This window comes from Trichosurus vulpecula, chromosome 7 (genome assembly GCF_011100635.1).
Source record: "Trichosurus vulpecula isolate mTriVul1 chromosome 7, mTriVul1.pri, whole genome shotgun sequence".
NCBI classification, from domain to species: domain Eukaryota; kingdom Metazoa; phylum Chordata; class Mammalia; order Diprotodontia; family Phalangeridae; genus Trichosurus; species Trichosurus vulpecula.
The window spans coordinates 124,869,535-124,884,508 of record NC_050579.1 but is presented as its reverse complement, the minus strand read 5'-3'; the positions used below and the strand labels follow the sequence as shown (position 1 = coordinate 124,884,508).

The 14,974-nt window shown below is 36.5% G+C and overlaps 1 protein-coding gene across 1 annotated transcript in view; it reads right to left on the bottom strand.

The window, feature by feature from the left end:
* AHI1 (Abelson helper integration site 1) overlaps window positions 1-14,974 on the bottom strand; it is a 241,425-nt gene that overhangs the window by 79,415 nt on the left and 147,036 nt on the right. The window contains exon 19 of the mRNA XM_036765884.1: window positions 279-334. Coding sequence (XP_036621779.1) covers window positions 279-334 — 56 coding nt within the window. The remainder of the gene's footprint in view (window positions 1-278; window positions 335-14,974) is intronic.

Below are 14,974 nucleotides of genomic sequence, written 5' to 3'. Positions count from 1 at the left end.
AATTGCTATTTCCCCTGTACAAAATGTTTTAAATATCTGAAATGCATTCATATTTTAGTGTATTAGTTAAAGCAAGTAATTGGGAAAATGATGATAAGGTATTATTCAACTACTTACTGCTGGGGAAATAGAAAAAATTTCAGGGGAAAAAATGATTCATTTTCTTAAAAGTGAAAAACTTTTGGCTTAAAAAGGGAAAAGGAGTTTTTCTACAGTGAGAGAAAATGCCATTTATAGTTTTATACCAACTTTTGAAATGCTGATATAGAATGGCTTACCATTTGCAGTGTGCTTGATGGTATTCGTGTGGGTTTTCCTACTGGGCTGAAACCTCCTGTGAAAAAACAAGGCTGTGAATTTTTGCTTATTATTCTTAACCGCTAATAGCTATTTTATTTTGAAAACATTATGTTAGCCAGACATTTCTCACAAAGCTCTCATGATAAAGAACTCATGCAATAGCAGCTTTGAAAGCTGTGGTCATGGATCCTTTAGTCAGTAACAGTCAGAGGGTTTATCTAACTAAAGATCTGACACCAGGTTAGAGCTAATCCAATACTTCCATTCAAATGGTTTGGAGCAATAGCTTAAACACTGTTCACATGCTGTCTTATGCTTAAAACTGACACTATTATCTCAGCTTAGTTGTCTTTCTTTCATGGAACGGTTGAAATTCTGACTTGAAGATACAAAGTTTTCAGGCAGAAATGATCACAAAATGTGTGAAAGGAATTACTTCCTTATTTTGTCAAAAAGAATAAGTACATCTATTCAGTATTCCTCTTTGATCATCAGACTTCCTACCACAATATATCTTGCTGTTTATTTTATTCAATCACCATGGAGTGCTTTTAGAAAAATAAGGACTTTTAATTCTCTCCTTTAGAAATGATTACATTGATGGCTAAACTCTGGAAAATTCTTTCATCATCTGTGGATTTATCTTTTTTTTTTTTTTGGTTCATGATAGCTTTTATCACATTTCTTTTCAACAAGGCGCTATTTAAAAATAGAACAAGTCTCTTATCTGTATGGATTTGGGTTGAAAGTTTAGTTCAAGTTAAGGGTGAAAATGAGATCTCAGGATCACATTTTGCTCTTCAGTCTTTGCCCATCAATAGACCAACATCTGATATATGAGTCAGTGGTCTGTTGACATAAGACCCCAATAACAAAGGGTGTAAGTAAAAAAAAAAAAGACTGTTAAAAATGTCATATTGATTTCAAAAATAAAATATTATTCTTAATAATATTATATTACAATAATATAATACAAATATAAAATACTATACCATGTAGTTTTTTACTTTAAAATAAAATATTGTAAAATATAGTTCTTCACCATAAAAAACACATAACTCACTTAAATATTAAAGATTTTCTTTAAATGTGCTAATAAACAAAGAGATTTACTTTTACTCATGCCCTTTGCTTAGCTTAATAAAAGTATTTTATTGTATACAGAGGTGTGGGGGAAGAAGGATAAGGAAAAGGAGAATGTATCTTAGGAAGGTGACCAGGATGGTGGGCAGAATTAAGACCATGTAATATAATGATCAGCTAGAGACATGGGAATGCTAAACTAGGATATTCCAGAGACACCTGAAACTCAACGTGTCCAAAATATAAATGATTACCTCTCCCACCTTTCCTATTTTTCTTAAAGCCTTAGGTTTGTAATGTCAAATTTATAGTTGAGTCTTCACTGACATGTCCTATTTGATCCATTGATGCTGGTCTCCAGGCTGCTGCATGAACAAGACACTCCATCTCTCAGCTCAGGCATTTTCTTTGACTCCCCCATTCCCAGAACACTCTCCCTCGTCTGCTCCAACTACTGACCTCTCTGGCTCCCTTTAAGTCCCAACCAAAATCCCACTTTCTACAGGAAGCCTTCTCCAACCTCTTTTAATTCTAGTACTTTCCTCCTTTTAATTACTTCCTCTTTATCCTGTATAGAGTTTGCTTGGTATATATGTGCACGTTGTCTCCCTCACTAGATCGTAAGCTCCCTGGGAGGAGGGTCTGTCTTTGACCTCTTTTGTACCCTCAGCACTTAGCACATAGGCACTTAATGAACATTTATTGAATAAATGAATGGAGATAATAAAAGTAACAGTGTTTTATTAAGCCTTTCAAGAGACACATGCTATAGTACAGTAGTATAAATTTCCCTGTAGGTCTTCAATTAAAAATGATACTGCTGCAAAACTTGGAATATCGCAACCTCCTAAGAATCAAAGTTAGAGGTGATTCTTTTTCTTTTCTTTTTTTTCTTTTTTTTTGCAGGGGGGAAGGCAAGGCAATTGTTTAGTGACTTGCCCAAGCTCACACAGCTAGTAAGTGTGTTCAGTGTCTGAGGCCAAATTTGAACTCAGGTCCTCCTGACTCCAGGGCTGGTACTCTACTCACTGCGCCACCAAGCTGCCCTGTTATGGACGATTCTAAGGTTAGTGGAGAAATGAACACTGGGCAGAAATTAATGTAATACGTTTCCAAGGATGCTCTCTATGCAAGAATTGGTATAAAAGGCAGGTAACATTTGGGCAATGTAAGATTAAAAACAGAGGTGACAGCAAATAATGACAGCACAACTGAATAACCTGGGTGCTACACTGATATCTATGAAATGGGAAAAGACAGAGAGGAAGGCCCTTATGGAGTTTCTATGGAGGGACAAAGTTAAGAATCGCATAGCATGAGGAGGTATGAATGGGTTAGAATCTCACTGATGGAGGGTATGTCCACATCAGTGAGATCTCAGATCTCAGTAGAACTAAAGAAATTATTTTATTTAACCTACAGACCTACAGGTCTGTCATAGCTTGAACCACCCCCACCTCATATACACATTTCTAGTATACTAAATGAAAGGAGAATTTGCACATTTTATTTTTTAAACTTAATTTTAAAAATCATTAAGCATCTTAACCATGTAAAATGCTGTGTAATATGTTTTATATATATATATATATGTTATATATATATATATACACACACATATATATGTATATGTGGGTGTGTATAAATAATAAGGCAAATGTAAATAGTTAGATACATATACAATCCCCTCTATATATGTGTGCATATATTCATGTATGCACACATATATAAATATATGCATTTACATATATATATATGAAGGAGAGAGAGAAAGGGAGAGAAGGGAGACAGCAAGAGAGGGAGGGAGGGGGTAAAAGAGGGAGGCAGGGGATGAAAGAGGGAGGGAGAGAGGAAGAGGGACAGTGAGAGAAAGAAAAAAAGAAAGGAAGGAAGGAAGAAGGAAGATTGAAATTATTTTGAAAGAGGAGGCATTAGCAGCTGGGACAACCCTCTCTTGGAGAAGGAAGGCTTTGAGTTGAGCCTTGAAGGAAACCAGAGAAACTAAGAGACAGAGGTGAGGGACCAGAGCATTCTGCGCATGGGAGAGAGCTGAAACAAAGCAATGTATTCGAGGGATGGAATATTGTACTTGAGGAACTGCAAGTCAGACAGTGTATGCAGCTGTATTATCAAGTGTATGGAGGGATGTAAGGTATAAGAAGGCTAGGAAAAATAGGAAAGGACAGGTTATAAAGTTTTAAATGCCAAAGAAATAAAATCATAGTCGATCTTGAAAACAACAGGGAGCCACTGAAATTCACTGAAGGAGTGTGGGGTGTCAGATCTACAAAAGTCTAAAAAATCACCGTGGCAGCTTAGAGGAGGGCAGATTGGGAGATGGGAAATACTTGAAGCAGGTAGAGCAGTTAGAAAACTACTGTAATGGTCCACTCAAGAGATGAAGGGGGAGTGACCTAGGTTTGTGGCTGTATGAGTAAGGAGAAGAGAAGGCATAGGAGAGATGTCAAAGTAGAACCAACACATTCTCCTGACTCTCTGGATTTTCCTCACATGGGTCCCTCCTCTGTGCACCCCCAATCCTGCCACTCCTGCCCAATCCTGCTTTTTCAGTTTCCTTTTATGTGTTGTCATCCCCCATTAGAACATAAGCAATTTGAGGGCAAGGACTTTTTTTTCTGCCTGTATTTGTATTCTCAGCCCTTAGCATAGTGCCTGGTACAAAGTAAGCATTTAATAAATGTTTGTTGACTTGACTTGTATCAATCAGTGTAAGTTGCATCTTACATTCTAATATCTAATCACTATCCCATTCACCACATTTTCATCTCTCCTCTAGCTCTCCAAGACAGCCTCTTCCACTCTCCCATCCATCCTCTGGTCTGAGGACCTTGGGTCACACTTCATTAAAAAAAAAACTGAGGCCATTTTCCAAGAGCTTCCTCTTATTCATCTCACATGACTAGACATCTTCTCTCATTATTTTCTTCTTTATCCATCTCACACAAAGAACCGGCCCTTCTCTCTGCCAAGGAAGGTAAACGTGTCTATATATACCCTTGATCCCATCCCCATCCTGTTTTCTCCAAAAAGACTATCTCCCCCATCGCCAATCTCTCCTTACCTATAGGTACCTTCCTTGCTTCCTATAAACATGTTTATTCTTAAAAAAAAACTTGATTTTGTCATCCTTGCTGTCATTCACAGGGCCTCAGTTTCTTCATTTGTAAAATGAGGGGGCAATAAATACCCTGCATGATCTCTAAGGTACTTTCTAGCTCTAAAATAGTACTATGCAATTTCAATTGTCCTGACTGTCAAATTAAAGCACAATGAACACGATGAATAATTCTGACTCTGGGCTAGGTTCCCCCCACCCCCAATCATGCTATCCCAGCTACAGTACCCACTAGATCCACAGGACACATCACTGGATAGCGATGTTAGAAGAAGGCCCATTTAGTTTTTGATGAAGAGTTTTCCATTAGTGTTCTGGAACAGCTGTCCAGAAAAGATAATTTTGCATCTTTTCTGGCAATGCTCTGAAATTCACTGTGATAATGAAGTATTTCTGTAGGCTTCCAGATGCTGGCTCAACTTGGATAAGTCACTATTAGAATGTTTGTATTTTTTGGCAAGCATTGCAATGCTTTGTTTTTCAGGAAATTAGCAAGTTTTTCATATCCCCCTCTGCCTTCTCCCCCTTCCCAGGTTTATTTTCCTCCTATACAAGATTTACTTGAACAACAGACCACTGCATGCTTTCTTTAGTTACTGTATTTAACACCTCAACACCTATAACTCAGGAACTTGAACCAAGAAAATACAAGAAAGAGACTACACTTACCAGTGCCCAAACTATCTTATCACATATCCCATTTTAACACTTGGGTCCAGCGATCCGATTCAATTCACTATCATGAAGTATTTATTAGATGCCCCTTGGGCATATATATATGGGAGAGAACAGGCTTGCTATATTCTCTTTTTCATGTATCTCTTTTGAGAGTGACCTAAATTTCAGGCAATATCGCAAAACCTTTTTATGGGAAATTCTGAAGTTCCCCCAAAAGGTGCTAAGCTAGGATGGAACTGATGCTGTCAAACTATGGCTACAGAGACTTGAAGAAAACTTGTTACATTCTGCCTAAGAAAATATTCACAAAAGGAAAGAAGAATGTGTGTTTAAACTTTTAATATAGCTTAGGCCAAAGCTGTATGATTTTAGGCACAGCATTTATGAAAAACTGAAGTCAGGAATTTGTTTATAGTTTCTAATATCCTCCAAAGTCTCATTCAATCACAACAAATAAACATCAGAAAAGTTAATATCAAAGCCTCATTTGACGATAATTACCAATGTTATAAGAAAATAGGTAAAACTCCTTCAAATTCAAATACCTTGACCTTATTAAGATACCTTTGCTCAAGAGATGAAAAACTAAAGATATAACATGCGAAAGTACAATTTCAATCAGTTTTCATTCATTCAGTCACAGAATTTCAAAGTTGGAAGGAAACTCAGAAATTATGTTACTATATTTGTTACTACTATGTTACTACATAATTCTTATATGACTGAATATCACCTCTATAACATTCCTTAAAAAGAGATCCCTGAGGTTTTGCTTGAAGACCTCAAATGAGTGGGAATTCACTACCTTCTGGGCCAGTCCATTCTTCTCATGGAGAGCTCTTTTTGTCAGGAAGCTTGTCCTGACATTGAGCTTAAATCTGCCACTCCAGCTTCTCTCGAACTACTCCAAGTCTTGCTCTCTGGGGCCAAATAGAATAAGTCTAAGCCCTTCAAATACCTGGAGACAGCTGTCATCTTCCTTTTCAGTCTTCTTCCAGGTAAAACATTTCCCAGGTTCCTTCAATCAACTAGGCACAATCTTGAAATTCTGTTACCATGTCCTCTTTTGCCTGTCTCCCATGAAAGAGGCAGCCCTATTCCTCGGTAAGGCTGACCCCGCTACCTGTACAAGCAATCCCATCCCATGTCTTCTGACAGATTGCTTCCTCTGTCACCTCCACTCTTTTCTTCAGTCTCTCCACATTTACTAGTTGCTCCTCTATTGTCTACAAACATGCCCAGGTCTCTCCCATTCTCAAAAAAACTCTCATTTGAGCCATCCATCCCCACTACCTATCATCCCATATCTCTCCTTCCTTTTGTGGCTGTGAGAAAGTCATCTACAATAGATGCCTTCACCTTCTTTCCTCTCCCTCTTTTCATTCCCTACAGTCTGGATTCTATTCTTATCTAACTGAAATTACTCTTTCCAGAGCTACCTAATGATCTTTAACTTGCCAAATTTATTGGCCTTTTCTCTATCTACATCCTTTTTTACTTCTCTGTAACTTTTGACACCATCAATCACCCATTTCTCCTTGATACTCTCTTCTCCTCAACTTCTCTGCTGCCTTTGAGACTACAGATCACCCTCTTCTCCTGGATCCTCTCTTCCCTCTAGGTTTTTGTGACATCACTTTCTCCTGGTTCTTCTCCCGATAGCTCTTTCTAAGTATTCTTTGCTGGATCCAGATCATTCCCACCAACTGTGGATATCCCAAAGAACTCTTTCCTGGACCTTCTTCTCTTCACCCTCTATAATAGTTGGTGACCTTATCAACTCCCATGGATTAAATTATTATATGCTAATCATTCTCAAATCTACTTATTCAGTCCCAACTTCTTTGCAGATCTCCAGTCTTGCATCTCCAATTGCCTATAGGACATTTTGAACTGGGTGTCCCATAGACATCTTAAACTCAACATGTCCACAACTGAACTCATCTTCCAAGTTCTCCTATTTCGTCCAGGGCACCACCATCCTTTCAGGCTTGTAACCTAGGTATCATCCTTGACTCTTCAGTTTCTCTTACTCACCATATCCAATCTGGTACTAAGGTCTGTCAATTTTATCTTTATAACATTTCTCACATATGTTACCTCTGACACACTGACACTACCATAACATCGGTGAATGCTCTCACTACCTCACACCTGGAATATTGCACTAGCCTGTTGGCTGGTCCTGCTGCCACAAGCCTCTCTATACTCCACCCTTTCCTCCACTTGACTTCCAAAATGATCTTAAAAGGCAAGTCTGATCACATCACCCTCCCTACTCAATGCACTCCAATGGCTTCCTATCACCTCAGCTACAGACATTTTTCATTGATGTTTGTCCTGTATGTAGAGGTCAGCTGAATTTTTAATGAGATTACAGACAGATATTTGGGGGTCTCAATAATAACCCAGAGCCTGATGCAAATATCAAAATGCCATCTGCAAACAGTAGTATGTGGGGGGGTGCGCACCATCTCTAGGGAATCCCTCTTCAATTTGGATTTTGTGATACCCATCCTTCCTAGTGAACACACATCTCTGTTTTATGTCTTACTTCATGTTAATAATCATGGTTCTGAAGAAAGTTCTCTCTGTTATAGATAAGGAAACTTCTGTGTTCCTAACATGCAAGGGAGACACCTTGTTGGAGGGCAGTATTTAATATGTCTTAGGGCAAAATATTACTTTGTTCTGATGAATCAAATGTGAATGCATCATTGCCAATAAACAATAAACAGTGACAATTTTTTTCCCTGCACCTTTCAGCCAACTGTATGACTATAATGATGTGGTCTGCTCTAGAATATTACAAATATTAATAAAGATTAATATTAATAATATTCATAAGAACTTGCATGTTTATAAGAACTTTTCTTAATGTGTTCATCAATGATATATTCTATATGTGTATAGATTATTTTCATAGAGATTTTGTTGAGATGGAAAATTAGACATATGGGTCAGTATTTTCAATTACCTGTTTTATCTAATAGTAATAACACCTATAGTTTTCTACCTCTAGTATTTAGTATGTCCCCTTCTTTTAGATAGCTTAAGTATAAGTCTCTTACTGCCCAAGATTATGTCCTTCTCTTTGTATAGTAGGTCAGGTCCAGCTACCCTTCCCATCTTTGTTTTCCTTAATGCCATTTCTGTTTCTTCATGTAGCACACCAGGGACATATTAGAGCCCAACTGTGGTGTCTCCACTGACATTACTACAGAAAATAATTAGTTACGGAAATGTTGGCAGATTTTTTAACTTGCCCCCTTTCCAGTTTCATTCTTTTAAAAAGTATATATTTAATTTTTTCCCCCAATTACATGTTAAAATGATTTTTAAACATTTAAAAAAAGCTTTGAGTTCCAAGTTCTATCCCTTCCTCCCTCTTCTCTGAGACAGTAAATATGATATAGTTTATACATGTGCAATCATGTAAAACATTTTCATACTAGTAATTTTGTCCAGTTTAATTCTTAAAGGCTTTTAGGATGACTTTATTTAGTTATGTGTCTTATCAAGCTTTTTTTTTTCAAATAAGGTTTTCCTTCAATTATTTCTTAGGACTTCATGAGGTTTTACTACTGACATTCTCTCACCATCCTTCTCTATAAGAATTTATATTCTAGATCGGGATTGTCTTTGGTTGTCACATCTTTTCATTTAACACAAGGAGATCATATATTTGATGGCTAAGGTAGATTTCCGGCTTTATTGGCCCCCTTGTTGTACCAATGTTCTTACAGCAGTTAAACTTCTTTAGGATACGGTTATAATATGTCTTGCTGTGCATTTCTTCGTTTTTTTTTTTCTCATTGGGGACAGCTATAGTTTAAGTAAGTCAGACTGAAGTTGTCTTAATTACATGTCATATATTAATCTCATGTTTATTTTTTCTTGTAATCTGGTATTGATTTTGACCTTTGTACTAATAAATCAATGGTCTGACTTTACAGAGATAGTTTATTTGGCCATGATTCCTTACATTAATGATCAATCTTTTCCTTCTACAAAGACAAAGTCAATTAATTTCTTATTTTCTCTTGATCTTTTCCCCTTTCTTCCTTCTTTTTTCCTTATTCTTCCTTTCTTTCCAATCTTCCTTCTTTCCTCTCCTCCCCCTTCCTTTCTTTCTTTCTTCCTCTTCCCATCCCCATCCCCCTTTTTTGGGCTTTTCATTGTTTGCTCCATCCAGCACCTTTAAGCCTTCTTCCTTTAAAAAAATAATGTGTAGACTTGAAGGTTTTCTTTTTTTCTTTTTTAAAAATTTCTTTTCTTTTCTTTTTTTCTTGATGCTGAGCTGTGAATGTGTCTGTATGTCTCAGTTGGTGCATGTGTAATTTGCCATTCTCCCCTTAGCTCACTTCTACACTGAAGTCAATGAGTATTAAAGTATATATGTTGATTTAATCTGGAACATCCTCTGAAGTTTGTGGTAGAAGGGCTATACCTCCACATCTGCTACCACAGATGTTAGTGCACAAAATACAATTACCTGTGTGGCGATCTTTTCGCTTATGCTCATCATGAGAACTAATAATGAGAAATGATCAAATGCCTGTGGAAGTGAGGTTTCTTGTTGCTTTTTGTGCTAATTCCTTTATTTGTTTCTACACAGAGGGCCTGTGACCCATTTGGAGGCAACTTCCTTTTGTCCTCTGATGTCATTTACAACAAAAATATCAATATTGGTATGATTCAGTTCCTCCTTTTGCATGATGACTCACTCACTGGTCAGTGGACAAGGATCTCACATTTGGAATAAAAGAAGTTACTTTCAGGGCTTCTAAAATGGTCATTCTGAGCATTCTCTACCTTTTTTTGTAAGCAGGAGTGGAATGTATAGAACTAAAGGTCATTTTGTGATTTTCTTTGTTTAATGAGAATACTATTAATAATATGCTATAAGGAAAGACAACTTTGAAAGACTTTAGAACTCTAAATAATGCAATAATAAACCATAAATCCAGAAGACTGAAGATGAAAGATGGCACTCATTTCCTGCACAAGAGATGATGAACTTAAAATTCAGAGATACATCTTTTTTTCTTTCAGACAATGTGGGAATTTGTTTTGCTGGACTATGCACGCTTATGATGAGAATTTTCTTTTTATTTTTTTAATGGGGAGCAGTGGGAAGGACATATTATAAATGCATGTAAAATAAATAATATATTTTTAAAAATGTAAGTATAAGCTATTGCTATTATATCAAAAGATATAATTATCACAAAAATACAAAATAACATATTAAGTACATGAAAGAGGTAGAATAAGTTTTCAAAAGAAGGATGGAATTTTAGGGAAAGAATTTCTTTTCTAAATGTGTTTATCACTCCCCATGTGGATTCATAAGGATCATAAACATAAGATCTAGAAGGGATTTTAGAGATCATATAGTCAAATCAGCCTTATTACATATGAGGAAACTGAGGCCCACAGTGAATTGCCTGAGTTAATATAAGTAATCAAGCCAGGATCTGAATTCTGGTGTTCAAATTTAAAACCCAGTGGTTTTTTTTTTCTATTGCCCTATGTTCATTAAAAACCAAAGAAAACAAAATGTAATTTTTTCTTAATTTAGAAGTCTTGGTTATAATATATTATTCTAAGTCCAATTTAAACTAATTTCAGATATTAAATTATATTTTAAAAATACAATGGATTTAATAATTTTACAACATGAAAAAATATTATTTTATAGGTAAACAGGCCTTCAGGTTACTATTTGATTTTGTTGTTTAAAAAAAAAAACAAGTACAAAGATATTACATTTTGGCAATTAGGAATTTTATAGAGGGGGAAAAATGACACACAGTCTCTTAATTAAATATTTACATGACAAAGAACCAGATGTTCTGACTTAATGAGCATAAATATCTGCTTTCCAAAACTACATAGCTACATATTTGCCTGAAGGTTAAATGGTACTACTACTACTACCTTCAGCAAAAATATTTTTGTTTAAAAAATCATAAATAAAATTGCAGGATTAACAAATAATGAAATATAAAATTAAAGCTGTTATTTTTTATTTCTTAGGCAATGAAGCCCCCTCCACCGAACTCCATGATTTCAATGTGTGAATTTAAAAACAAGTAAATTTTAAAATTTATTAAATAGGGAATCATTTTGTTGTATAATGTTTGTCTGTAACCTTCTCTTCTAATTAAATATTATATCAATTATTTTGTAAGGAAAGATTTAAAATCTCATAACAATCATTTTTAATTTGTCACTTCAGAATTTGTTTAGTGGTTCATTAAGCAAAGATAAATTTTATGCAGTGAAAAGTATGGCATGCAAAAGTACTTATATACACTTGTAGTCTTTATCTCTAGAAATCTATGACTAATACGGAAAATTAAGACTATTATGGAATATGAGAAATTATTAATTCAGGACAAAAACAAAGTAAATGACATAGTCATCGTGAAAGTATTAATATTATAAGAGAACACACTTGGAATACTGAAAAAGGGTACTGTGGAAAATATTTTGAGGCCCTCCAATTTTATTTCTAAATCTTGTTGCTGGTTTGCTTTGTTTTTCCACGTTAATGGTATCATCTTAGACAATGAACTCTTTAAGGGGAAGTCAAGTAGCTGATCTGATTCTTTTCTGTACAGGTTAGTTTCTTGAGGGAATTGTTGAAGTAAAATTGTTGCCTCATCTGTCTTTTTATACCACAGCCCCTACCACAGCACATTTTGCATAAAGTAGGCACTAAGGTGTATTGAATAAAACAATGTGCAAATAATGAGTGCTTCTTCTATATTTTCTGATAAGAAACCAAGCGCAAGGTTAGAAAGGGCTTCAAGGTCAGAGAATTGTTTACAAATACATGTAAAAATATTTACCTCTCAAAAGGCAATTTTAAAAAACATTATTAGAAAGTATCTACAGAGTATGAAAGCACCATATGCTTGACAAATCTACTGTTACAGCCTCAGAGTGGGATACAGTGTGAGAGTGGGACACAAGGTGAGGGTAAGGGTGGGACATAGACCAGGAGCAACACAGGGGTTTGGGCTCTTTTCTCTTCAGAAAACACTAGTGCTGACAGTTCTCAAGCATGAATCTGAAAGTATGTATTTGGGTTTTTTTTTATTTCCCCCTTAAATTCTCCAGAGAAATTCAATCTGTAATCCATTTGCCTTTTTCAATCCTATTCTGGGATTATGGATGTTCCTTCTTCTGACATTTATCTCTATTTTTGTCACTGGTGCCAGTATGCTCCTAACTCACCCAGAAATGAAATCTTGGAATAATCTTTGATTACTCCCTCTCTCTCCTTCAGTATCTGGAGTATTAAAAAAAGTTTTGTAAATTATTGGGATCTTTGTTAGACTAGATCTCTAGCCTATCATTTTGTTTCCATTGTCATAGGTCCAGTTTGGGCCTTTACTTCATCCCTAGATTACCAGAATAGTCTTCTAGCCTCCTGTTTTTTCCTCCCCACAATACATTTTATAATTCAATCCAATTCTACACTTATGATCCTATGAAAAGTGGTTGATGACAGATTGGGTGGGGAGAAGTGGCATCTGAAGCCTAGCCAATGAATTTAGTCTTGTTTCTCTTGGTTATATAGAACAGATGCTTGAGCAGTGGACTGATGAGTAGAGAGGGTTGTTTCTTATTAGGAAGATTTGTTACCAGATAAATCTTCCTTAAAGAAAAACAAAAACACCTTTGTAATTGTACGCGAGATTTGTCCATCACATATGGTAGGCTGGGATGGGATGTTTTAGCTTGCTATTATGAAGAAATGTTCACTGTACCAGGACATGGCGATGGTGGGTAAGACCTCAGGCTCATAAATTCATTTGGAGGTGAAAAGAACACCAATAGAAGGAAAGTTTTACCTTTCATTTTGCTTGGAACTGAGAGTCTGAGGAGGCATCTAAGCAATCTGAGTCAAGTTACTAAGGAAGTATAAGTAGCTAGCTGTCCTGGCTTGTCTGGACCCTGAGGAGAGGTGTGGTAGGAGCAGACTAATTCCTGTTGAACTTTTCTCTCTGGGAGATCTGAAAAGTGACTGGACTATGATGTACTCTGCCTCTATGAATCTGAATCTCATGATTTCCCCCTGAATACAATAAAGTTAAAACAGTAAGTCTTAGTTAAAAAAAGAGGCTGGATAAACAAGAGGATGCTTCAGGAAATTTTGATCCTCCTCCTCAAAACCCTCTTAAATCACTCTATGACCAGCTGGTTTACTAACAACTGAATGGTGGAATGTGGAGGAGAGGGATTGACGAAAGACTAGCTGAAAGGAGGACTTGGGATATTCAGATGGCAGGAGATCTGAGAGGGAGTAGTTAATTTTCTGCTAACTTAAACATCTACTACACTACCTCTTATGTCACTTGTATTGACTTTGTATGTATGTATTGTATGTAACTATGTTATCTCCTCCATTAGAATGTAAGTTCTTCAAGGGCAAAGAATGTCTTTGCTTTTTCTTTGACTCCCTAGAAATCAGCACAGAATCTGTCACATAGAAAGCAGTTAATGAACACTTATTGATTAACTGATTTCTTGAAGACAGTTTCCATGATATAGAGAGGAAAGGCTTCTACATACCAATCAGTCAGGCAACAGTATTCATTGAGTATCCAGTATATGTCAGGTACTGTACTAGGCATTAGGGATACAAGCATAAAGAATGAAACAATCCCTATCCACAATTAACTTTTTATTCCACTGTAATAACAATTTGGCTAGCAGCTACCGTGGTTGTGTAAAACCAACAACAACCAGCACACAGAAGACTGCTAACACAGGTTCTTTTGATCTGCTTTACTAAGGAAAGTAATGTTAAGGGGTTAACAATCTTACTTTAATACAACATACAAATATCATTCACTGTGTTCTTTTGATCTGCTTTACTAAGGAAAGTAATGTTAAGGGGTTTAATCCAACATACAAATATCATTCATTGTGTTCTTTTGATCTGCTTTACTAAGGAAAGTAATGTTAAGGGGTTAACAATCTCACTTTAATCCAACATTCAAATATCATTCACTTAGTTCAGGAGGAAAAGCCAGCAACCTGAACTTCACAGCAAATAAAAACAAATTACAAACATACATTAGAAACAGACTAAATCACAATTCATAGTTACCAGGAAAGCATCAACATCTGGGTTTACAAGCTGGGGGTGGGGCTCTTAGAGCAGCTGCCCAGAGTCCCTTCAGGTCATATGCCACTCTTCCAGTGAGTGAGAGCCCCAAAGAAAACATCTGGATTTCTTCAAAGCTGGGGGTGGGCTCTTAACAACAGCTGCCCAGAGTCTCCACATCAACTCTCCTCCAGTGGGTGAGAGCCCCAGACAAAATGCTAACCTCTGAGTTTTTATATCCTGCTCAGGGCCCAAAGGATTCACACCTAATCAGCAAAAGGGTGTGAGCCTAGGGCTTAGTATCTAGTTAGCAAAAGGGTGTGGGCCTGGGGCTTTGCACCTTGTAAGTTAGCAAAAGGGTGTGGGCCTGGGGCTTTGCACCTTTGCACCTGGGGCTTTAGCAAAGGCATTTGATTACTTTAGCATTTCTAAAAGAGAAAACAGTAAAAAAAAAAAGTCCCACCTTAATTACCAATACATCAAGGTGACAACAAGTATGTATCTAGACATATACAAGGTACTTAAATACAAGATAGTAAGGGAAGGAGGATATTAGCAGATGGGTAGAATCAAGAATGGCTTGATGGAGCCTTGATGGGCAGAATCTAGGAAGGAAGAGAGGTACTCTGTGAGGTAGAGGTAAGGGAGGA